At 31.4% G+C, this 23,303-nt stretch overlaps 3 protein-coding genes across 7 annotated transcripts in view; 1 reads left to right on the forward strand and 2 right to left on the reverse strand.

Annotated features, from left to right (window-relative positions):
- Window positions 1-7,934, forward strand: part of LOC148616536 (CBY1-interacting BAR domain-containing protein 1-A-like) — a 17,359-nt gene extending 9,425 nt beyond the window's left edge. For all 4 annotated transcript variants that reach the window (XM_088583675.1, XM_088583676.1, XM_088583674.1 and 1 more), the window contains 5 exons: window positions 22-146; window positions 3,071-3,352; window positions 3,638-3,751; window positions 4,188-4,556; window positions 4,824-7,934. In XM_088583675.1, coding sequence (XP_088439801.1) covers window positions 22-146; window positions 3,071-3,352; window positions 3,638-3,751; window positions 4,188-4,556; window positions 4,824-5,030 — 1,097 coding nt within the window. In that variant the 3' untranslated portion in view covers window positions 5,031-7,934. The remainder of the gene's footprint in view (window positions 1-21; window positions 147-3,070; window positions 3,353-3,637; window positions 3,752-4,187; window positions 4,557-4,823) is intronic.
- Window positions 7,935-8,302: 368 nt separating this feature from the next.
- Window positions 8,303-23,303, reverse strand: part of LOC148616537 (TBC1 domain family member 31-like) — a 28,694-nt gene continuing 13,693 nt past the window's right edge. For both annotated transcript variants that reach the window (XM_088583680.1, XM_088583679.1), the window contains exons 13-24: window positions 17,717-17,896; window positions 17,161-17,340; window positions 16,292-16,344; window positions 15,393-15,545; window positions 14,406-14,541; window positions 13,402-13,494; window positions 12,181-12,321; window positions 11,483-11,599; window positions 10,982-11,059; window positions 10,348-10,510; window positions 9,701-9,787; window positions 8,303-9,332 (exon numbers count right to left, since the gene is read on the reverse strand). In XM_088583680.1, coding sequence (XP_088439806.1) covers window positions 9,202-9,332; window positions 9,701-9,787; window positions 10,348-10,510; window positions 10,982-11,059; window positions 11,483-11,599; window positions 12,181-12,321; window positions 13,402-13,494; window positions 14,406-14,541; window positions 15,393-15,545; window positions 16,292-16,344; window positions 17,161-17,340; window positions 17,717-17,896 — 1,512 coding nt within the window. In that variant the 3' untranslated portion in view covers window positions 8,303-9,201. The remainder of the gene's footprint in view (window positions 9,333-9,700; window positions 9,788-10,347; window positions 10,511-10,981; window positions 11,060-11,482; window positions 11,600-12,180; window positions 12,322-13,401; window positions 13,495-14,405; window positions 14,542-15,392; window positions 15,546-16,291; window positions 16,345-17,160; window positions 17,341-17,716; window positions 17,897-23,303) is intronic.
- LOC148616538 (uncharacterized) lies at window positions 20,372-21,616 on the reverse strand. Its single transcript, XM_088581602.1, has one exon. It carries the CDS (start codon window positions 21,457-21,459, stop codon window positions 20,479-20,481), a length of 981 nt encoding a protein of 326 aa, XP_088437728.1. The 5' UTR covers window positions 21,460-21,616; the 3' UTR covers window positions 20,372-20,478.

Raw genomic sequence — 23,303 nt, forward strand, 5'->3', positions numbered from 1 at the left:
TTTTATTGCTTGATAATTCAGGTGATGAATTAGCAAAGAACCTTGTAGCATACACAGAAGCTGAAACTATGAACCCCAGTATTGTAAGGAATGTCAGTGAATTTGCATCTAATATATCTACCATCCAGGATTACAGACAAGCACAGGTAAGAGATATTGTTTGGCAATTTAATATCACTGGTTACATATGAAAATGTAATGATTATAAAAATTGATTAGTAAGGTATAACACAATCATGCAGTGGGTATGATGAAATGTTAAGTGGCCCTCTACATAAAAATTGCACAAAATGTGATACATGGTTGGAAAGCCTACATATTTGTACTTTTGATATTTTGTTTAAAATGTCGTATTAAACAGATAGTAAGGTGTGGCTTTTCATATAACCCTTTTATATAAAAATTATATAAAATGTATCGTAGAATTCAAAATTAAGGGAGATAATTCTGTAAATGACATGAAAATACACTAGAAAGACAGAGTGAAAGTGCTTTGTTGTTTGAGCCAAGAGTCTGAACGGAATATTTTAAGAGTTAGTGTTTGTAAGAATCAGGCAAAATGTGAAAAAAATCAGAAACATGCATGTCAAAACCCCAGTGATCTGACAATAAGATCTCACTCATAGATGCTTTCTCTATATGAAAAGACCATTATTTGATCTTTGCATCATTGGATTTGCTCAGAAATTTGTCAATATGATCTTGGAAAAATGATGTTTTTCACAGAATTATCTGCCCTTGAAATGTTCATTTTCAGTTTATTTCAATGAAATTGGAACTCAATGGTCCAGCATGGAAAAATGTTTTTCTGTTTTCCTTGATTCTGATGGTGCAAATCGTCAAAATACACTATCAAAATGATAGGTTTTTCATACCATGTTTCATCCACTGCCTGATTCTTACAGGGACTGACACTTAAACAATCATTCATCATATCAGATATTTTTTATGGAACCATATGCAAACAAATATTTATGAATTTAGAGTTTCAAAAAGCATATCTAGAAAATTAATTATTTTAGATAAGTTACTACTAATATTTAATATATATTTTTTATTATTATTACAAGAACTTGAGTATTACTATAAGATCAATATGAATTGTACCACAAAGTACCATATCACAAAAGGAAGGCTGAAATGTATTTGGGGTTTTGTCTTGAAATTTTTTGGAATGAGGGGGGACATAAAGGGGCCAGAAACAGGCATTTACAGTATGTCCAGAAATAACTTGACTACAAGTTATAATTTATTAATGAGTGGATCTCTTTGGCATTGCACTACAAAGTGCCATTCCACAAAAGGAAGGAGGGTTGTAAATGGAAACATTTGGGGCCATTTTGAATGTGATAAAATTCTTAATCATGTATCAGTTGTTTTTAAAATCACAATTAAATTTCAGAGCTGTATTAAGCTTGAATGGTACAGACTATTCAGGGTTTGACAGTTGTATCAATCTGGGCCCTGTATTTATAGTATAAAGGAAAATGAATTGGATTGTTGCTACCTTGTGACTTTGTACCAAAGTTTATTGTCACAATATTACACACCACTTAATATTTTGACAATAGTTATACCCCCGCAAATGAAGTTTGGGGGGTATACTAGTATTGGTTTCACCATGTCTGTCTGTCCAAACTATTTTTTTAAGTAGCTTGCAGTATTGTTATGAATCTTTGTGGGTGTAATATAACACATGGAGATGTGCATATGGTAGGAATTTTTGTCCCCCGCGATGTGTCTTGAGGGGACATTGAAATGCTAGGCGTCGGTCCATCTGTCGTGCGTGCCGTCCGTCCATCTTTTCCACACTTTTTTTGTTACGCTTTTACCAAATAAGATTGTTTTTGGTATGTGGCCTTATTATGAAGAGTTACAGATTAAGCTTGACTTTGGTTACAGTTGAATGATTTTTATAGAAGTTACGGCCCTTGGACTTAGAAAATTTCAGTTAATTTACAGTTTGCCGCACTTTTTTTGTAATGCTTTCACCAATTGATTTTAAATTTTATATGTAGTCTTACTATGAGAAGTTACAGATTAAGTTCAACTTTAGTTACAGTTGAATGATTTTTACAGAAGTTACGGCCCTTGGACTTCGAGAATTTCAGTTAATTTAAAGTTTTCCTCACTTTTTTTTGTGGGGGACATTGGAATGCTGTTCTTTTATTGTTGTAGGAATGATGGCTGTTGAACACTAGCATTTTTCAGCACAACTTGGTCTCATGCATTTTCTGCAACTCATCCTCAATGACTTGAAAGATTCTTATGAAACTTAATGGAATGTTAAATTACCATATATTGGAATGTGCAAATTTTCAGGAATTTATCTTTGAACAAAAATTGTAGAAATGATTGCTGTTGGAACTTTGGCATTTTTCAGCAAAACTTGGTCTGATGCTTTGTCTACAACTTCTTAACAACCTGCAGGATTGTATTGAAACTCAATGGAGTGTTAGATTACCGTATTGTGATGCGATTATTGTTAGGAATTAGTCATATTCTGTTATTGTGTTGGCAACCAAAAATAATACTGATTGCTGTTTGGAATAGGGTGTTTTAGAAATGGCAACAAAATCTATTCACCATAAAAATTGTGTCCAATATGAATCATATGTCCACACTGGTCCCCAAATGTACAGAGTTCAACAGGTTGTGGGGGTATTAGTCCCATCATGGGCAATGTCTAGTTTCTAGTTTTTTGTTTTGTTTTGTTGGGCAATGTCTAGTTTTTAGTTTTTTGTTTTGTTTTTTTTTTTTTGGAAGTTAATTTATTGTGGCAATAGTTGTGGGTAAGCCTTTATACATGATGAAAAAAGGTATGAGACGGTATGCATGTATTATGAATAATACAAATAGCCAGATATTTGTACTAGTAGAAATCATAAGCAGGAGGGAATTAACTAAGTGGAAATTTTGCAAGTTTTGTTGGTTTCATTTCACCATTTGTCTTCTTCTAGTTATTGAGTAGTTTTGTATTTTTTAATGCATTTTTTAACTTTAACTTTAGCTTTCATGTTTAATAGGTCTGTCCTGTAAACACTTGATCATACTTTTATTACAATTTCAGGTTTTGAGACTTGACACCAAAGTAGTCCAACCATTGATGAATTATGGTATCAAATGTAAACAAACCAAAAATGATATTAAAGCAAGTTTTTCTGCACAAGAACGGGAACAGTCTCAGAAGAAAAAACTGGAACAGTTACGTCAGAAAAGTCCTGGAGATCGTAACAAACTCTCTATGGCAGAAACAGATCTCCAAAAGGCTAGTGTTGAGGCATCTCGGATATCTAAAGCCTTGCAGGAACAAACTGATAAATTTGAAACAGAGAAAATAAAAGATTTGAAGGTAATGTTTATATTTGTTTCTGTATGCACCACAGACAAAAATAATCCATACCTTTTAAACCTCAATAAACATAACAAAAATCATTAAACTTATCATGGACTTGAAGGGTCTTCCTATCAAGATTATCTTGTTTATTCTAAAACATTTGTAGGAGCTATGAAATATTCTTTGCGAGGATGATTTCTATCACCTTTTAAACATGTGTAATGTTCGACATTTTATGTTAGCTATGATGAATGTAATACTTATTTGCCATGAATATTTAATATTTTTTACCAATTACAGAAGATACTGAGTGATTTTGTAAATATAGAGATGGCATTTCATGCAAAGGCTTTAGAGGTTTATACACAGTGTTTCAACAATATCTCTTGTATAGACATCGATGAAGATATAGAGGTATATTTTTTTCTAAACCTGGGTATGTGTCAACAGTAGTTACTGTTACTGTTCCACAGAGATCAGCATATATGCGATTAAAAGCCAATGGGAAATTTATTGACTTGTCACAAACAAGAGAATTTAAAATTTAGATTTAAGTGACACATACACTTAAGTAGAAGACATTGAAACTATTCACTCCCAGATCAACAATACTTCAAGATCAATTTGAAATAAGTGTGCTTTAATCTAGTGCTAAGTTTCTATCTTATAGCTTGTAAAAGAGCACCTTGCTTCAATTGTTTTTTTGTTTTTTTTAAACAAATGCATCATTGTAAAATTTCTGTTATAAATTTGTCAGTCCTCAGTTAGACAGTTTTAGTCTTATTAGTTAATGTTTTACTGACTATAGGGTGGATATTGTGTATTTTAATATTTTTCTCCTTTATTGTAGGAATTCAGAGAAAAGTTGATACCTCCAAATTCAGCTTTAAGAATGAACATGGTCAGAACCAATTCATATAACTCACTCAATTCAAACACCAACTCTGCTGGTGGTCGTACTCCTCCAGTTGGTGGAACCCCTACCATGCCAACCAGGAGTCTCCCACGACAACAATCTGCACCCAGTTCACAGCAGACAACACCTACAAAACAACATGTGCAAGCTTCACCTGCTAGTCTTAGGTCAGGAGGATCAGGTTCAAGGTCACAGACATCACAACAAATGGCAAGATCAAATTCTACACCAACCAGATCAAATTCAATACCTGAAGCCCAGCCGAAAAAATTGATACCAGTATCAAATGGATTGAAAGGACAGGTAAAATAGGAAACTTTAGGACATAAAAGAAAGAACCAGTGGTCAACATGGGTTTATTTCTTTATTTGTGTTGCAGCAAGTAAAAAAGTTACCTTCAGGGAACAGAGTTGTCTTTCCCTTGATTTAATAACCATTACCTGATGAAATGCCATGGTAGTTAACTGGACATTTAACAAGGAGATTTTTAAATTTCCTTGTCAATTAGTTTAGTCATGAATTTCCCCTCATAATTGATTCATTTCAAACTTTTGTATCTTTAATTTGCAGATTGAAGATGATGGTGACGACGATGATGATGATGATGAAGATGAAACAGAAATGGGAGAGGAAGAAGAAGATGAAGATGATGACGATGATGATTATGATGATGAAACAACAGAAGCAGTTACTGAACGATCAGAAAAACCTATCCCTGGTGTTCGACAAGTCAGACAATATGATCCTGCTGCTAAGACTAGATTTGACTCGAAATGATAATAGGCTATTTCAGAAACTATGGGCTTTTAAAACTTGAATTTGATCTTGATATGCTCAAGTACTATAAATGTATAAATTTCGGCAGGTGCTAATATTTACATATTTTGACATTTGAATATATTTACAGATAAACTTTTTTTAGAAAAGAAAAGAGGTTTAATTTTATGGAAAGATATATTCATGGGTACTTTTTTGGTCTACCAAGGGGGAAAAAAAGGAAAATTAATAAACTCTGAAAAAAATCTACATTCACAGTATACTTTGGTGTATAACTACTTACTTAAAAAAAGTTAATATTTATCAAGGCTGGAACTGAAAGAAGGTATTGTTGTTATGTCTTTTAATGCAACATATCATTTCTCTAATAAGTAATTCAAATTAACATTAGAGAGAGCTGATATTATTTTAAATTTCATTATTGTTCTTTTATATTCACTAACTAAAATGTTTGTTGTTGAAAGCTTTGGTTTACCAGTGAGTCTGTATAAATTTGTATCTACTTTAATTAAGCTAGCATAGTTTCTGAATACTGCCATATTTTATCAGTATTATTGGTGTTTCTGTTAGAATGTAAAATTGTTTGAGTTTCTATTTATTTTATAGAAATATTGAATATTGCAATAACTGACCATCAAACAATTTTCATCTGTTGGAATTTGAAAGGCTTCTTCACTCAAAGAATTTCATTAAGAAAGATTTGAAATTTATAAGAAAAACAGTGTAAAATACATGTACACGAAGTGTTTGTCATGTTACATTTCAAGTTTGTTATCAAAGCATATGCAATTTTTAATACACCTATACATGCATCAGCACACGCACATGCTACACATATCACTTAAATGAGTGCATTTAACTACACACATTTTGGGTTTATTGTCTTAGAAGTGAATAATTACAAGAAAAAATGCATTTATTTTGAGATCATTATATTCTGCTAGAGTTAATGTCTCCACGTATTGTCATCTTGTTGTAGTTGTTATTTCAGTTTGTTTCCACAACATACTGATTATTTGGAAACTTCTTAGTATTTATCACAACACCACTCATTGAGTGTGTGATATATTGACACCACCATGTCTGTCTGTCAGTAATGCCATGTGTCCCAATTTTGTCTGAATAAACTTTGATTCTCAATCGATAGATTTCAAATTTGGTATGTGGCTTTATATAGATAGGGCATACATTTTAAGTAGCACTCCAGCTAAGGATCATGCAAAATGTGATTCATGGATAAAAAGTCTACATATTTTTATTTTTGATATTTTGTTTGAAATGTCATAGTAAACAGAAATTAACATGTGGTTTTTCATATAACCCATGCTCTTAGGAGATAAAAATTATATAGAATGCACTGTAGATTTCAAAATTAAGGGAGATAACTCTGTAAATGACACTCGCATACAATAGAATCTACAGTCTAAACTGAACTGAACCAGGTTTGGACTGTAGAATTTGTTTGGTTTAGACAGGTGTTTAATTTATTCATGTTCAAAATAATGTTAAACTAACATGAATGAATTCATTGTGTCTGGTCTTGACAGGTTTTCTGTTTATTGAGGGTTTGGTTTAGACAGGTTTCATTGTAGTATGTACACCACCTTTTCACCATTAGGGTACTCTCATATGTTTTTTATTAAAGGTAACACTCAGAATTTTTATTCTGTACATTTCACAATCAAAGACATTGATAATTTTTATAGTAGAACATTATAGTGTAAACTCAAGTTCTAGTCTTTTTTAAAAATACATGTATTCTGGAATCATAATGGTGGCTATTCATTTAAAACTGTAACATAATATCACAAAGGTTCTGAATATGGTCCAGAATTAAGAAAACACAAGTAAACAAAAGGCTTGATCACTCTGTGGTTATATATACATACATCATGTATAAGTGCTTCTGTTATTCCACTTTGGCTTTTGGTAAAATATCTTTTAATCCATAAATTGATTTGAGGGGAAAAAAAATACAAACAGTAATTCAAGCATTAGAATTTCAAAATGGTAATTATAGGAAACAGAATGTTTAATGATAAAAAAATGTCAGGTTTAACAGCAGTAAAACAAATGACTACACTGCATTATAGTAAAATAAGATACTTGTAGTGTTTTACCTTCCTACTTATTAAAGCTAGTGTTTATTTGATATTTATGGATGTCTATTGGTTGTTTTTTGCCAAGATTTTGACAATGACATAACTAGTTCAAGGTTGTTTTTTATGTATGGGTATCCCAAAATGAATGGGATGTATGAATCCGTCCATTTGTGCCATGTATATACTTAAAACTTATTTATACCTCAAATTGTTTATTATCAAATTGTATTTTAATAGATCTGATTATGTTGATTCACTTTGTGCTTTGGTGATGTCGTCACTGTAGAAAGGTAGGCTACTTCGATGTAGTATGTAGTTGAATATTTTTGTAGGTCACAAAATGACTGGTTTACTTATGATTTTTAGATACTTTGAGATTGTAATATTGGTGAACTTTTCTCAAGAAGATATAACGTTTTTGTGTCTCTTTCATTGTAAGAACTCATGTCTTTATATGCAAAGCCTCGCATCCTATATTCTGATTGACTTTCTCATGAATATGATACATATCAACAGACTGTTGTATACTGACATACATGTGTATGGTACATGTATGACATAAACCCTGTTTACTTTGCTTCCCTAAAGTACATTAACTACATGTATGGTGTCAGACTCAGAAATATAGAAGTTATTGGTACTGATGAAGGTATGCTAAAATGATATAGGAGTAATCCTTATATCCTTATGTGGTGCCTACTACATGTACATTGTCGTTTCATATTTACTTATGCATGTATCTCTACAACTTGTTATATACATGTTATTGTTTGCATTTCAGTAATAAATCGTTAAAAATTGATTATATTCTTTTCATAATTATTATTGTTGTATAAAGAAATAAGAAATCCCAACTCAAACAAGATTGCTACATTTAGCCATATGTCAGTGCCCTATAAGATATACCTACAAATTGTGTATAACAGCAGCATAATACATATATCAATACTTCTATCATATTCCTGAATGACATGGGAAGTATAACAATGCCACTGCTTAATAACATGTACATTTCTCAAAAGAAAGGGGACTTTTGAATTCCATTGGTTTACTCACATAACTAGATACATGTGGAATTCATTGAAACTTGATAAATCTTGACTGACAAGAAAGACACCCTCTGGTTTATTGGTAAGTAATAATGGTGGATAAGAATTAAAAATCGATACATACAGATGTAATTATATTTGTTTTATCAATAATAAATACATGCTCTACAATACAACAATGACAATGATAATTTACAATGAATGTTAATATACCATAAATATCACAAACTTAGCATGATTTTTATCATTTTTAGAACTGAAATGTTCACATTTAAACCATCTTGAAGCAACCAAATGCACATAACCTCACCAAGTCCGGTCAACAGCATTAAGGCAAATGTTTCATGTGAGCTAGCAATATCTTGTACAAGGAAAAAAGCCTGATACATTCTTCACAATACATCAACATCATACCTATACAGTAAATGTGCGAGATCCTCCACTCTCGTGTGGGAGATTTTTTTGTATTTTTTACAGAAAATGCACTTATTTCAACCAAAAACATCCCACAAATTGTACATTTCAATGTGGAAGATTGTAACTTTTCATCGATTTGTAGAAGTCTCTCTGTAATGTATGAAAGTCAAGAGGTATGCAAAGGCAATTTAAGAATATTTTATAGGTTCTCAGGCCCTCAATCCTCTCTATTGAGGATGTCTCATTACCCATTTTTATCACTGGATCAATGAAATAAAAACAAATATGCATCTCCCCTCACCATATAAAAGGCACTAACATCACTTTTGGGAGCAGCAAAAAGTAAAAAAATAATGCCTCACTCTCATGTTCTTTTTTCTTGAAAAATAACCTAAGAAACTAACCTTGAAAGGCTTAACATTGATTGAATTTTTTTACTTCTGTACCTGTACAATAATATCGAATAAGACCACAGACTTACAAAACATAGCGATTCAATCATTCAAGTAACTTCTGGCAGTAATTTTTCAAATGCATTACATTTACAAATAGTCCTATAAAGGTATGAAGGATGGACGGAAAGTTATAAATAATCTTTTCTGTTTACTGACATGGCATAGGAGGTGGTCGTTTTGACCTATTTTCTACAGCAAGTCTTTGTCGTAACCTTCTCACTTCGTTTAACAATGCTATTTCCTTTTCATCAAATGCACGTCCACTTCTCTCAAGAGATACTGAAATAACATAAAAAAAGTTTTTATACGAAGCCATGACAACATGTAATTAAGAAGCACATACAAAAACTCTGCAACAATAAAACATCTTGTTTAAATATTTACACTAAAATACATTACTACAATGGCTTCACAGAGACAATGGCTTCACACAGATAATGCTTCTTCCTATTTCATGGTTCATTCTATAGAAGATGTTTATTATATGTAGTTCAAAAAAAGGGGGGTATAATTTCTGCAATAATATCCAGCAAATACTAAACATACTACAAATGTTTTGGTTTTTAATTAATTTGTGAAATTTTCTTTCGGTGTTGTCTTATGGACATTTCCCCCATATCATAACATTAAATTATAAATCTACAAACCCGAAGCATTTGAAGCTGTAGTTTGTAATGTTTGGTACATGTCTGACTGCTTAGTACTGTTTAAAGTTGTATTACCAAATCTAGTACCTTATGAAAAAATAAATCATTACTGAAAGTGGTATATAATACATTTATGTGGACGCATATAAAAGTTCCCTCTAAGTCTGCATTTTTAAATGGCATTTGGCGGCAGCAATAATAAAATAAAACCTGTATCTATTCACTTCATTTTATGTAAATTTAAGTGCAACATAAATCATTTTTTTACAATCCTAGCTGCACATTATACTTGGAAAAATGGAACCATGTCGATATTGGCACTTCATAATAACTTACAAGACAGTAAACCAGTTTGTAAGACAGCTAAGTTACCTCCCTTCATTTTTTTACCTCATCTTATCAAGACCTGTTTATGCTACTTTATGATAAGAGGTATTTTTTACCTAATTTAATGAAGCCAGGATTTTGTGAATTTTTAGCATTATGGAGAGATTCCCAATCAGAAAAGCATAGTTTGCAGTTGAAATTCATAGAAGCTACAGAGAATCAGTAAAAGTAAGCATAAGAATGTATTTTGTATCATCTGTAAAAAATATCTGTCTTTTCTCATTATTTCCCTTATGAAAATAATGATATTGAAGACTCACTATTATTATTGATGCTGGACAAAGCATCCTGAGTGAGAGATTTCCCATGGTGATGTGCAGCATATCCTTCTTGTTCCAGTAACTGTAGCCGTCTTTGGTCACTCTCTGCTGTGTTTTGTCTCTGATCATCTAATGCTAGGTGAGCATAATCAGTTTCTGTATCCTTTAAATGAATAAAAGTAGATATACTTCAACATGTTCATAAAAAATAAAACTGGCATTATCTTATTGTGTTGTCATTTCGGATATCATTATGATGAAACAAAGAAATCTGTGATACCCTTGCATCATAACTTTAGTACATGTGTATGGCCAAATATATATTGAGTCATAAAACAAGAATTTGTTGTAACTCACTCTGGAATAAAATACAACACTATAACATACCTATATAAAGCTTTGTTAAAATACATGTATCAAGTGACAAAGACAAACAGCTGCAAAGAAAACGTTTACCAAAAAAAAGCATAACATACAGGAAGACTGATAGTTGGATAGACAAACAGACAAGGGCAAAACAGTCTACCACTCAATTAAAGCAGGGGTGTTATAATTCACATTAACAGAAATAATTTATTTTACTTTAAGTTAATGTAATGTACTTTCTTCTGACCTCGACCTTGAAGTGTCCTACCTTTCTTTCCTGTACCTTGCTCATTAAATCATGGACCTCTTTCTCCAAAGATCTGTTCTGTGCATTTCTTTTGGCAAGCTGAAAGAATACAAAAAAAAATAGGTAAAGTCAGCATTAGGTCATAACAAAATATCAATATCTCATCACTGGAGATGAAAAAATACAGTTTGAAAGTATTTCATTCTATTCATTTCTGAAAACTATGAAATGAACTAGAAAAACTGAGAAAACAAAAGTCATCCAGATTGAAAAATAAAGTAGGAAGTGCACCATGGCATAATGTGATAAATGAAAGTTTTTCAAACTAAATTCAGCTGTTTAAGAGGAGTTGTGGAACAGAACTGGTGACAGACAGATGAATGAATGGATCGACAGCATGATCACTATCCAACAAAGTGGGGGTTCTAATCAACAACAGCACTTTACAAGTATAATAATTGAACCTTTGAAAAAATGATTAACAGAAAAATGTGAAACAAAACACAAGGTTCTGTAAAGTACCTGCAGGGACATAGTTTCTCTTTCCAAATCCTGTATCCTTTTTCGTGATTCAAACTCATTGGATGCCCAAGCTTCTATATTCTGTTGTGATGACTTAGCTAAACCATCTTGTAGTGTCTTGAATAAAAAATAAAATAACACTGTGACAAGCTGACTCAAGAATATTAATGCTCCTTATTCTTGAGCTAACAATTCAGTTACTATTTTTTGTGCATCTGATGCTCATTCTGAACAAAATTTTCTTTAAATGTCCTCAAATTTATTTCTCCACATCCCTTTTTCATTAATAATAATGAAATCCAAAAACTTACACTTATTTATTTATTAATGAATAGCAGTGATTTATTGAATGTCCCCTGTGTAAAAACATTTGATAATTCACACTGTGAAAAAAATTTGGAAATATCACTTTTAGACTTTCGCCAGCAAAATATCAATTTGCCAATAACAAAATTCAAAATTAATGCTGAAATAACCACACAATACTGAGCAAATCTATATAATAAATAGGGTATCAATCAGAGAATAACCAAAATATAATTACTTGAGCCAAGAATGAGTGAACATTTAACTCATGTGCAGAACAAGTTTGGCTTCAGCACACTTGTTAAATCTAGGTATTCTTTGGCATTTGTAATCGTTATTCAATCTTTCCAATTGATTGTCCTATAAGTAAATCAGCTCTAGAGCTTCAATACCTTCCTAATTTCCATCTGTCTCTCCCTCTCAGCATCCCTGAGTTTTTCCTGTATTCTTTCCTCTAACTCTACTTGTTTACGATGCATGTCCATATCTGTTCTTAGGTGATGGGATGATGTAGCAAACTCTCTGAATAGTTCCTACAGAAAGAGAACATCAAACTTATTTTTGTTACTATATTTAATTATTCATACAATGTTCTGTAGAAATAGAACATCAAACACATTTTTGTTACTATATTTAATTATTCATACAATGTTCTGCAGAAAGAGAACATCAAACATATTTTTGTTACTATATTTAATTATTCATACAATGTTTTGTACTCATTAGTTGTTAGAAATACTTTAAGCTCGTAAAGAGAATACCCCCTTCAAATGGACTTCAATGTAAAACCTTTAATTTGGATTATCTCCCTTTGGAGTCATCTACATATGATGTCCAACCTTCTTATAAAATAACATCAAAATTCCTTGAGCCATTAAGGAGGAGTTGTTTTTACAAGGTTATAACATCTAAAACCCTTGGATTATCTCCCTTTGGAGTCCTCCAACAGTACAAGATTTAGTCAGTTTTAAAAGCTCAACAGAGCTTATGTTTGTATACATTTTGTATGTACCTACTTTTTGACTTTGACTACATATAATATCCAACCTTCCTATGAAATCTTATCAAAATCACGAGCAGTTTAGGTTTTTTTAAGTAGTTCATGAAAAATCTGACTTCTGTAAATAAAAGCTCACAAAAAATCATACTTTGATTAAAAGTTAAGTTTGTTTTTGTTTCCTTACTATTAATAACAAGGAAAATGAAACTGTCTTTTACTAGTTGGGGATTGTAAACAGCAAAGTAATATGTAAAGACATAATTGCACATTTGCTTGATCTTATCAAAATCTTCAGAAAACAAAAGACTTTTTATGACTTGACATCTATGATTCAGGGGTTCAAATTAGCAATGGTTCCAGGTCTCTGGCCCTCAAATTTTGAACCAGGTTGTTCTAATCCCATTTACCAAAGACCCTGACCTCCAATCTCTTCCATTGACACTTTATAGAGGATCATTCATTTACCTTGTGGACCTATGATATGAATTTTGAAAAAATCCTAGACCTATTATTTGAACCCCTGCTAATTATTCCCAAGGTTGATCAAAATCTTCTTACCAAAAATCAGATAAGAGCATTATCCTACAAATTTATTAAGGTCAGATCAATATACCTGTTCAAACATCTTTTTCTGTAACTGTAGTTCCAGATTTCTAATCTCAGCTTCTTCCATGGCTGACTGGGTCTCTTGATCTCTTAATAGTTGCTGATAATATAAAGTATATCTTATATGACTCATGTACAGCAGAATCCAACTTTCAATTACTACTTACTATTGCTATACAGCTGATTTTGTTTTTAAATTGTGCAAATTTACATATTTTCAATTACCAGTATTTAGTTTTTTTGTATTTAATAAGACAAAATGAGATCACTAGTCAAGACTATAGTTTTTTAGTATTTAATAAGACAAATTGAGATCACTAGTCAAGACTATAGTTTTTTTGTATTTAATAAGACAAAATGAGATCACTAGTTAAGACTATAGTTTTTTTGTATTTAATAAGACAAAATGAGATCACTAGTTAAGACTATAGTTTTTTTGTATTTAATAAGACAAATTGAGATCACTAGTCAAGACTATAGTTTTTTTTTGTATTTAATAAGACAAATTGAGATCACTAGTCAAGACTATAGTTTTTTTTGTATTTAATAAGACAAATTGAGATCACTAGTCAAGACTATAGTTTTTTTTTTACCAACAATAGTTCCTCCAGTTGATATACTAATAAAATCCTTTCCCCAAATGTCAAGAGTTTGTGGTCTTGCGATTTTTTAAAAAAAAATAAAAACTTATTCTCATACCAGATTTATCAAAATATTTGCACCCATATAAATGTATTAATTTCACAGCTACTGGCTTTTTTTTAAATGAATTATTCAGATTTTTATTCTTCAGTTAGTGTCTACATAAGACGATTTATTTGGCCCCTTTCTAGAAAAATTCTGCACAAAGGATTTAATATATTAATCCCCTTCACAGCCCTCTGTTTGTACCCTGCCCTCTACTCCAAATTCTGTATTTACAAATGACATGAATAGTCTTTATACACTTTATAGGATATTTTAGGAAATTGATGAATAAGTTATTGATATAAACTAATGGGATGAACAAACCTTTCTTAGTACTTCATCGTCAAGTCTCTTTAATTCAGATTCCCTCTGTTGTTTTTGGAAGTGTAAGAATTTCCTCCTGGCAGCATCTAATAGCTGTAACTCTTTTAACTTAACCTCTCTGTTCATAGCGTATAATCTGAAATAAAGACATAGAAATCCTGTTCATAGCGTATAATCTGAAATAAAGACATAAAAAAATTCTGCTCAAAGCATATAATCTGAAATAAAGACATAAAAAAATTCTGCTCAAAGCATATAATCTGAAATAAAGACATAGAAATTCTTAAATGAGATAAAAGAAGGACAGTTTGTGACATACAGATGAAGATGACAAAATCAATATCATTCAATGGACAGAGGGATATGTTAAAATGAGATAAAAGGAGGACAGTTTGTGACATACAGATGAAGATGACAATGGACAGGGGGATATGTTAAAATGAGATAAAAGAAGGACAGTTTGTGACATACAGATGAAGATGACAATGGACAGGGGGATATGTTAAAATGAGATAAAAGAAGGACAGTTTGTGACATACAGATGAAGATCATTCAATGGACAGGGGGATATGTTATTTTCATAAATAAACATCAATTTATTCAACATGACATAAAATAGATCAAAATGTTCTCAAGCATTACTGCTAACTTACATTTCACTTTTCTCTTTGTAAAATTTCAATTGTAATTGATGTAAAAACAAAAAATATGGTTTAGATCTGTCCTGAAATAATGTCATGTTACATTGGTACCGGTATATCTATAGGTGAGCTTGTGAACAAAGGTAAAAACTAAGAAGAAAAGATGGGGAAATTTTGAGAGCAATGTTAAAGTCATATTGTGTCTACATTGTCAATAAAAAATGCTGATGCATATTTACATTATAACAAGGATGGATATGGTGAATATGACCAAAAAGACAACAATCCCACCGGTATGAAAAATGTCAGCTTTGTTTACTGCACATCAACAGGAATTACTGCTTACCTTTTACGTTGATCTACAAGTTTTTGTTCTTCATCCTGTATAAGTTTCCTTCGTTTATCCTCTGCCTCCAGCAGTAATTGTTGTTGTCTGTACCATGCCTCTTCTTCTTGTTGTCTTTTCTGTGTCTCTTTCTGCATGTCTAATGATACTTGTCTGGAATTCAAATACATAAATTTCTATACTAATTTGAGATTCTTTATGAAACCTGGCCTTGATGCTTTTAGGATCAGCTAAAAAACGACATTTGATGTGATATTCTGCTGAGTATTTTTTTTAATTTCATGTCAAGTTTGTTAAACAGAAAGTTGGGGAAGGCAGAACTGATAAAATAAGCCAATTTTCAATTCATCATATCAAAGCTATGGACCCACGTGATAATTTGGAATAACAATGTATATTTTTTAAAAGATCGTATAAATCACGGTAGCAGGATTAGTGTGGCAACAAAATAAATTCAAGGCACTTTTTGTTTAAAGTCACATAACAGCAATTATAAAAAACATGCTTTAATTTTTCAAGAAACGCAAGGAACAAAATTAGGGTATAAATAGAACATTAAGTGATAGCCTGCCATGTAATCGTGAAAAAAAAACGGGGATGGCAAAATGTTCAAATTGGCCTAACTCAAAATACATCTCTGATTTTGCTGACTATTGAATTTAATCTGTACTTCAACAATGTAAAGTGTTAAAAAAAATCAAAGATCCATTCTCAAATTACATTTCAGCTTCAAGTGGTGGGATATAAAACAATAAAATTTGAATGTTTATCTAATCATTTTTCATGCAAAATGAAACTGAGATAAAATCGGAACTTAAATACATTCTTTCATGTTTGCTTACCTTAATTTTGTATGTGTTTATTTTATATTGTTTGCTTGTTGCATCTATTTAACTTACTTTTGTCTCATGTACTCCATTTCTTCATGTCTAATTCTTTCTCTCTCCTGCACCTGAAAAAAAATATGGCAACAAATTAGCAAAATATCTGATGTTTAAATTTAGAGATAATGATGTTTTATCGAATGTTCCCAGTGAAATAAATTTCGATAATTCACACTGTGAAATAAATTCGATAATTTCACTCTCTGACTTTCTCCAGCCAAAACGTCACAACTTTGAAATTAATCCGCCATTCACAAAGTTTACAATTTATGTTAATAAACAGCAACGAATAATCAAGGAAATCTATATAATAAATAGGATAAAAAATTGGTTAACATGAATAACCAAAATATGATCAATCATGCCAAGAACGCAGTAAGATTTAAATTGTGCGTGGAACAAGTTCTGCACACTCATTAAATCTTGCATTCTTCGGCACTCGTGATCATATTTTGGTTATTCACTCTTTCCAATTAATTATCCTATTATGAACTCAAAAAAAAATGGCAAGTGTGCACGCTTAAAAATCAATTTAATTATTTCATTAAGTTTTCTTGATACTAAAATCTATTTCTTTTGCATCTTCGGTAAATGGTAAATTGAATTGGTGTACTACGAAAAAAGGTCAAGAAAAGACTTGCATGTATTAAACTATGAAAGTCCTGATTCCTTCCATTATTCTATATAAATATTTTACCAATTAAACTAAGAATGTTTCATCTGATCAGCACTTCCAACTCTCTATGAATTACTTTTTTAAATAATCTGTGTATAACAGCTGTGATGATGAAGACTAAATTTTCCCCAAGTCATTTTAACTAAATAATGCACAATTATACTAATAACATTTGTATCTGATACATCAGTGACATAATTTAAAATACCTGATAATCCACAATAAATTTGGGATATTTATTGAACACAGGGTATTGGCCTATCGTTAGAGGTTTGAAGTCCTCTAATGTATTTTCTGGGTGGATGTCTTTGGGTGTAGATTCCATCAATCTGTATGCTTCTTTCAACACATGTTTGATATCAACTGCATTTCTATGGTGGTAAAAATACTGAAATGAAATAAATAAATGAATGTTTATAACTCCAGGAAATAATGAATTAACTTTTTGTCTCATCCATGAAAATTGGCATAAAACCTTTGTAATTCAAGAAATTTTATCAAAATAATAGTCTTCAAACAAGAGGATAATTAAGTATTTATTAAATCATAAAGCAAGTACTTATAAAGTATGTTTTGTCAGCTATATCAACATTCAATGGCTTGCATTATCATTGATCATGAATATAGGCTTTCTTTTCTATTTGTTCACATTTCTTTCGAAGAAGTTATTATTTGAATTAAGAATTAATTCGGAACTATGCAAATAAGTAAAAACTCTGAGTTCTATTAGTTGATAAGTATCATTAAAGATAACAGATATTCACCTTAAAATCATCTAGTTCTATACACTGCATTAGAGGACCTCTAGCTGACATGGCATAGGCTACTACTACCATCAAAAGGAAGGCAGGAGAATTGGAAAAGACATTGTCAAACAGCATTAACCATTCATCCTTGGTTAAGACTTCTGAGAACAAGGTTTCTAGGAGTGGCCAGGCATAAACCTGAAATATATAGATATAATAAGACAGAGATGAAAGTAGGAGACTTTAACTTTAAAAAAAACATTTATTTACACTTATAACTACAGAGCATCACACAGCAGTCCTAGACACATTCTTACTACTATATAATAGCAACAGTATCAGAGTCAACAGGATTACATTGGTTAAATTCATCAGCCCTAAAAATTGTCATATTGATCCCCTAAAAGCTGTTATATCGATCATCTACATTCTTAAAATTCTTCAAAAATGTAACACATCCAATAAAGTTCATCATATCCATATAAAATGGTGATTCTCAAAAAACATTATAAGTATTTTTGTTAAAAACACCAATAATCTATAGTTTATACTTGTTCAAGTTTATTTCATAGTTTGGTCTCATAAAAGAAATAATTCAATTATAAAATAACATCGTTTACTTATGTGTTAAAATGCACACCAATTATAAGTGTCATACAATCTTAGTGGGAGGTAATTAAGACTGAGTGCTGGTCAAAATGTCTCAAGTCAATAATTTTAGAGAAACAACAAAATATGTGATCTAACAGTTTGGTTATCACCAGTGTATGGTATCAACTATCTGCTTCTGATAACTTTTCAGTAATAGTTCAAAAACTACATAAGACTTCAATTAATATCAAATATTGAGAAAAACTTTATTCCATATTGATTGTGTAATTAATTGTCCACATAAGAATACACATTCATTCAGTATTTTGTCTCACTGGACATGAAACGTTCCTCCCCTACTTTAACATGTGTTTTGATTTGTTTATTTCTGTCTGGGGAATTTTGATTGCTGGAGACGTTTTCTATCGAAACCTACAAAATCACCAGCTACATTCTTATATTATAGTGAAGTATGATATGCCCTATACTGTGATAAGACCAAAATAGAACTAATTCCTAGTTTATCATCTCTGTCTATTATCTTAAAAGAGTAATCAAGGGAACAAAGGTTCTAGCAGAAATCAAAAGAATGTAATCCAGGGACAAAGACCAAACATGGAAAACAGAGAAACACAAAAAAGAACATTAGTAACTAAAATAATACATACAAATTAACAAAAGCAAATGAGCCACCTCGGACTTCACTAAAAACTGGGAACTGGGATCATGGACCAGGTACACCGGTAGGGTAAGCGTCCTCTGCTTTTCTAGAAACACCCGCTGAGTTGCTCATAAAAAGTCCAGTCTGGGTTAGACAAAAGAGGAAAAAAAACTATGAGATGATGAACAATTCAGTTTTCATAGTGCAGATGGACACACTGTAACAATCCACCAGTTCATGATGGCGACCATAGAATTTCTGTAGTGATGACTTCAATCTTGTAGCAAAATAACCCTGTTCCAAAATAATGAACACTTTCCTAATTCAAATATTTTAATTTCAGAATTCAGAATTTCATGTGGGACTGAATCTCAGAGAAAAACTGGTTAAGTTGTCAAGGGCAAAATGTAAAGAAAATCTTTTTTTCCAGACACCTCACCTATTAGTTAGTTACAGTCTGCAAAGAATTTACCAGACCAAAGAGATAAAATAAGCAAATTAACTCTTAATATAAATGATAATCCCTACTTTTTTCTATAATGACCTAACTATAAAAGGTATGTGTACTAGAGTTAATGCATGTATCTTAATATATATGGCTCTGAATATACATGTATATGGTTCCTTAAATTCATTTTTTTATACCAGTTTTCCAAGTTTTTTTTCAGAGTTCAAATCCTGATACATGTATTATTATTATTTAGATTTTATTTTTTTAAAGTTTTAGTTTTTTCTTGGCTTGGTTCAGTGAATGTCCCTTGGAGGTTACTTTAGAACTTTAAAAGTATAAAATATTAATCTTAAAACTTGAAAACTTTTTTATCTGATGAAACTATCCAGCATTATTTCAGTGTTTTATACATATTGTTTGTTGTTTCAGCTTATCTATTATTTTTTCTATCTTCGTTTTTTGACTGACAATTTTTTTAATTTTCACACTAGTCATGGTTTCATATTACTACATCTTGCATAAAGCTGTTAGATACTGCAATTCTTTCCCCCTAATATATTGAAGTCTAGAATGTTTGATAACTTTTTTTTCAATTCAAAACAGTAAGTTTAAAAAAATAGCTTTCAGTGGAAATCTTTCTGGCATATATACAAAGTTCACTCCTTTTGTTCTTTCACATTCCTTTATAATCTTTGTACAATTAATTATTTTTATAGGTTCAACAAAAACATATCATTCAGAACAAACCATACTTCTTGTTGAATGCTAAAATGTGCTGTTTTGTTGTATTTTGTATGAATGTGACTTCTTGGTCAACAACTTTTTCCTATACCTTTGCATATATTGCATATCATTTCTGGGTTTCCCCAGAGTTATTTTTATATACTTGTGACTAAAAATATTGAAAATGAAGTACAATAAAGTGTGAAACAGCAACTTAAAATCAAAACTACCAGTAATCAATTATGAAAACATTCAATAATTTATTTACAGCACTATTTTAACATGATAAAATATCAGTATTAAACACTGAATCTTATAAAATGTAACATAAAATTAAACATTTTTTCTATGTCTTTACACACTACCATTACTATTGTCATCACTGCTTGATATTGTAGAATCAGCCACTGGCAGTGTGTCACTAAAAATAGCTGTGTTGTAGTACTCTGTAGGTGTAACTGATGGCATAGGTTGGCTCATCACAGTCAATCCTTGACTGAACATGGTAGATCTATTGATTATGTTGGAGAGTTTCTGAATTATATCCCCATACAATCTTGGTGTTGAACCATCATCAGTTGTCAACTCAGAGCAAATTGTCAAAAGTTTCTTCTCAACTTGTTGTTTTTGTCTCTTTGGCTTTGTGTTACTGGTTCTGTTGCGCTTATTGGCAAACCACGCTTTGACTTGTCCAAGGGAAATGTTACCAGCCTCTGCCATTTTTTCCTTTTCACTTTCGGAAGGATATGGATTGTTAATGTTCCTTTCAAACCACTGTGACATTATTTCCACAGCCCTTGCATTCAGCTGACGACTTCTTGGTTTTGAAGTATTGCCAACATTTCCTCCAGTTGGTATGGCAACTTTTAACAGATCAAGGCTTGATGCTACACGGCTGGTCAAATGCATTCGTTGGCGATCGTGAAATTTATGCACATTAAAAAGTTCTGTCTGATACTGGGATTCATTCTGAAAAATTTGTCCTTTGAGTTTTGCAATAGCATCACATCTTTGGGTTTCAATTTCTGCACATTGTGTACTGTAAAAGTTCTGAAGCTCTTGAACTTTGTGATTCTCTGCTGACAATGTCTGAAACTGTGACTGAAGATGGGCCTCCTGTACAGCGACATAAGATGGATCCAAATCTGCTTCCTCCGAATTGTTACAGCTGACAATTTGATCTGAACACAGAGTGTATGGAACAAAAGACTGAAAACATTCTGTAGCAAGTGTTGCTTGTAAATCCTGGAACATTGGATGAGAAGAAAGTTTGTTTAATCCATCTGATTCTCCAATGTCTGGTGATTTATTATCTTTTTGTATCAAAGATGCCATATTGACAACAAGTTCTTAAGTTCCAACTATCTCTCACTTCCTACTGAGTTATTCTAACTTCAACAAGAATAGTTCTCATGTAAAAACAAAGTGAGTTGTTCCAAATGACCAATCAAATTTTAGTAAAAAACTTTGCTCAACTAATCACAATCCAGAATGACCATAAGTCACTAAAATACTCGTGTATCACAACCCAAAACAAATAAACAATGAAACATAATTACCAAACTGACCAAACAAATATATCATGGCTATGGCTTGATTAATCAACAATGGGCATGCTTGATTACCTAACTATGAGTAAGTCTGGAGAGGACCAAAGTGTGAACATTCCCAGCCCAGAGTTCAGGTGAACTGTTTTCATCCTCATGTCATGGTTGACAGATAGCTGTAAAACTGATCAGTATTGTTAATCAAACTTTTGGTATCGTATTGTCATAACATTAACAGTTTGGTATGTGATTGATTCCAGAAATTCTGATTTTATGGGAAAAAGTGAATTCTATTGGTAATCAATGTTGTCTAAAAAACAACTTTTTACCATGATGACATTTTTTAATGTCATTTCAAAAAGTCTATTTTGTATTTTTTAAATTTTAAATTTAAATATCATTTCAAATAAATTTTATTTTTTTCAACTTCAAATTGAAAGATACAAATAGAAAATCCAAAATTGATGCAATGTATTTTTTTAACTTATTATTAAAAAAATATTAATGAAGAAACAATTACGAAACACTATTCTATTCCCAAATTTGTTCAAATCTAACTCCGGTTGCTTGGAGTAAATACTAAAGTACTAAATAAACATGTATATGAATATCTTTCTTTTTGCTGTACACAGCACAATGAGTAATCTCTTAACAGCAGCATCTGAACCAAATAATTTTGGAAGATTGAGTGAAATGTGAATAAAAAAAAAACCCATGAACTTCACCAGATCAAAGTCACATTGAACTCATAAGCACAACATTGCAAAGTGGATTAGAATAGAAAATATTTAAATAACTACAAAGCTAATCAAAATTAGAATTGTATGTTTATTCACTAAATGAGCAGTTCTATACACTACAAAAGTAGAGTTATCCCCCTTATAAATGCATACCAACAACTCTAGAATAGAGAGACAATATGACATGAAAAATAGATGTGGTCATTTAATATTCTCATCTGACATGCTTCAAAGCTCTTTATACCATGGTAAAGCTTTTGTAACAAATGTCTTTTGATGGTCTTTTTCAAACGTCATAGATAAGTTTTACTCAAATTTACCAACATCAAATCAGAACTTTCCCCAAAATTCTTGCCATTTTGTGCAGCACATAGGCTGCGTCTTTTTTAAATAATATGAAGATACTAGTCCTATTAGCATCGAAATAAATCACGGAAACTCCATTCTATCATTGTTTTACCATGGGCTGGCCATTTATGTTGATATCTAACCCCCTCCTATTGTAAAATAATGCAACATAATGGCCAGCCCATTTTCAACAACGATAAAATGAAGTATCCATGATTTATTTCTTAATTAAAATTTTTAATACGGAATGTTCTCTATTTCAGGAGAAGGGATGTTGCCAAAAAAAAAGGGAAAAACATTAAGCTCTTTTCTCCAAAGCTGGGGTTAGCCAAAGTGAACTCATAACCTTGATTTGGAAGCATGATTTAGCTGAAAATTGAAAGAAATCATATTCAATAATGCATTTATGCATTTCTTAATCTTAAGTTTCTAGATGTTTTTTTTTTTAGATACAAAATTCTTTGAACCAAAACTAGAGGCTCTAAAGAGCTGGAGTTGCTAAACAGGATTGATAAGCAACATTGCTATTTTTTGTAAAAGCAGC

The sequence above is a fragment of the Perna viridis genome, chromosome 5 (genome assembly GCF_037379345.1).
Source record: "Perna viridis isolate PV_CMFRI_1.1 ecotype Kerala chromosome 5, ASM3737934v1, whole genome shotgun sequence".
Lineage (NCBI taxonomy): Eukaryota > Metazoa > Mollusca > Bivalvia > Mytilida > Mytilidae > Perna > Perna viridis.

Bases quoted from the DNA above. Each gene is read 5' to 3' on its own strand.
- LOC148616538 (XM_088581602.1), bottom strand. From the start codon at position 21,459: ATGGCATCTTTGATACAAAAAGATAATAAATCACCAGACATTGGAGAA.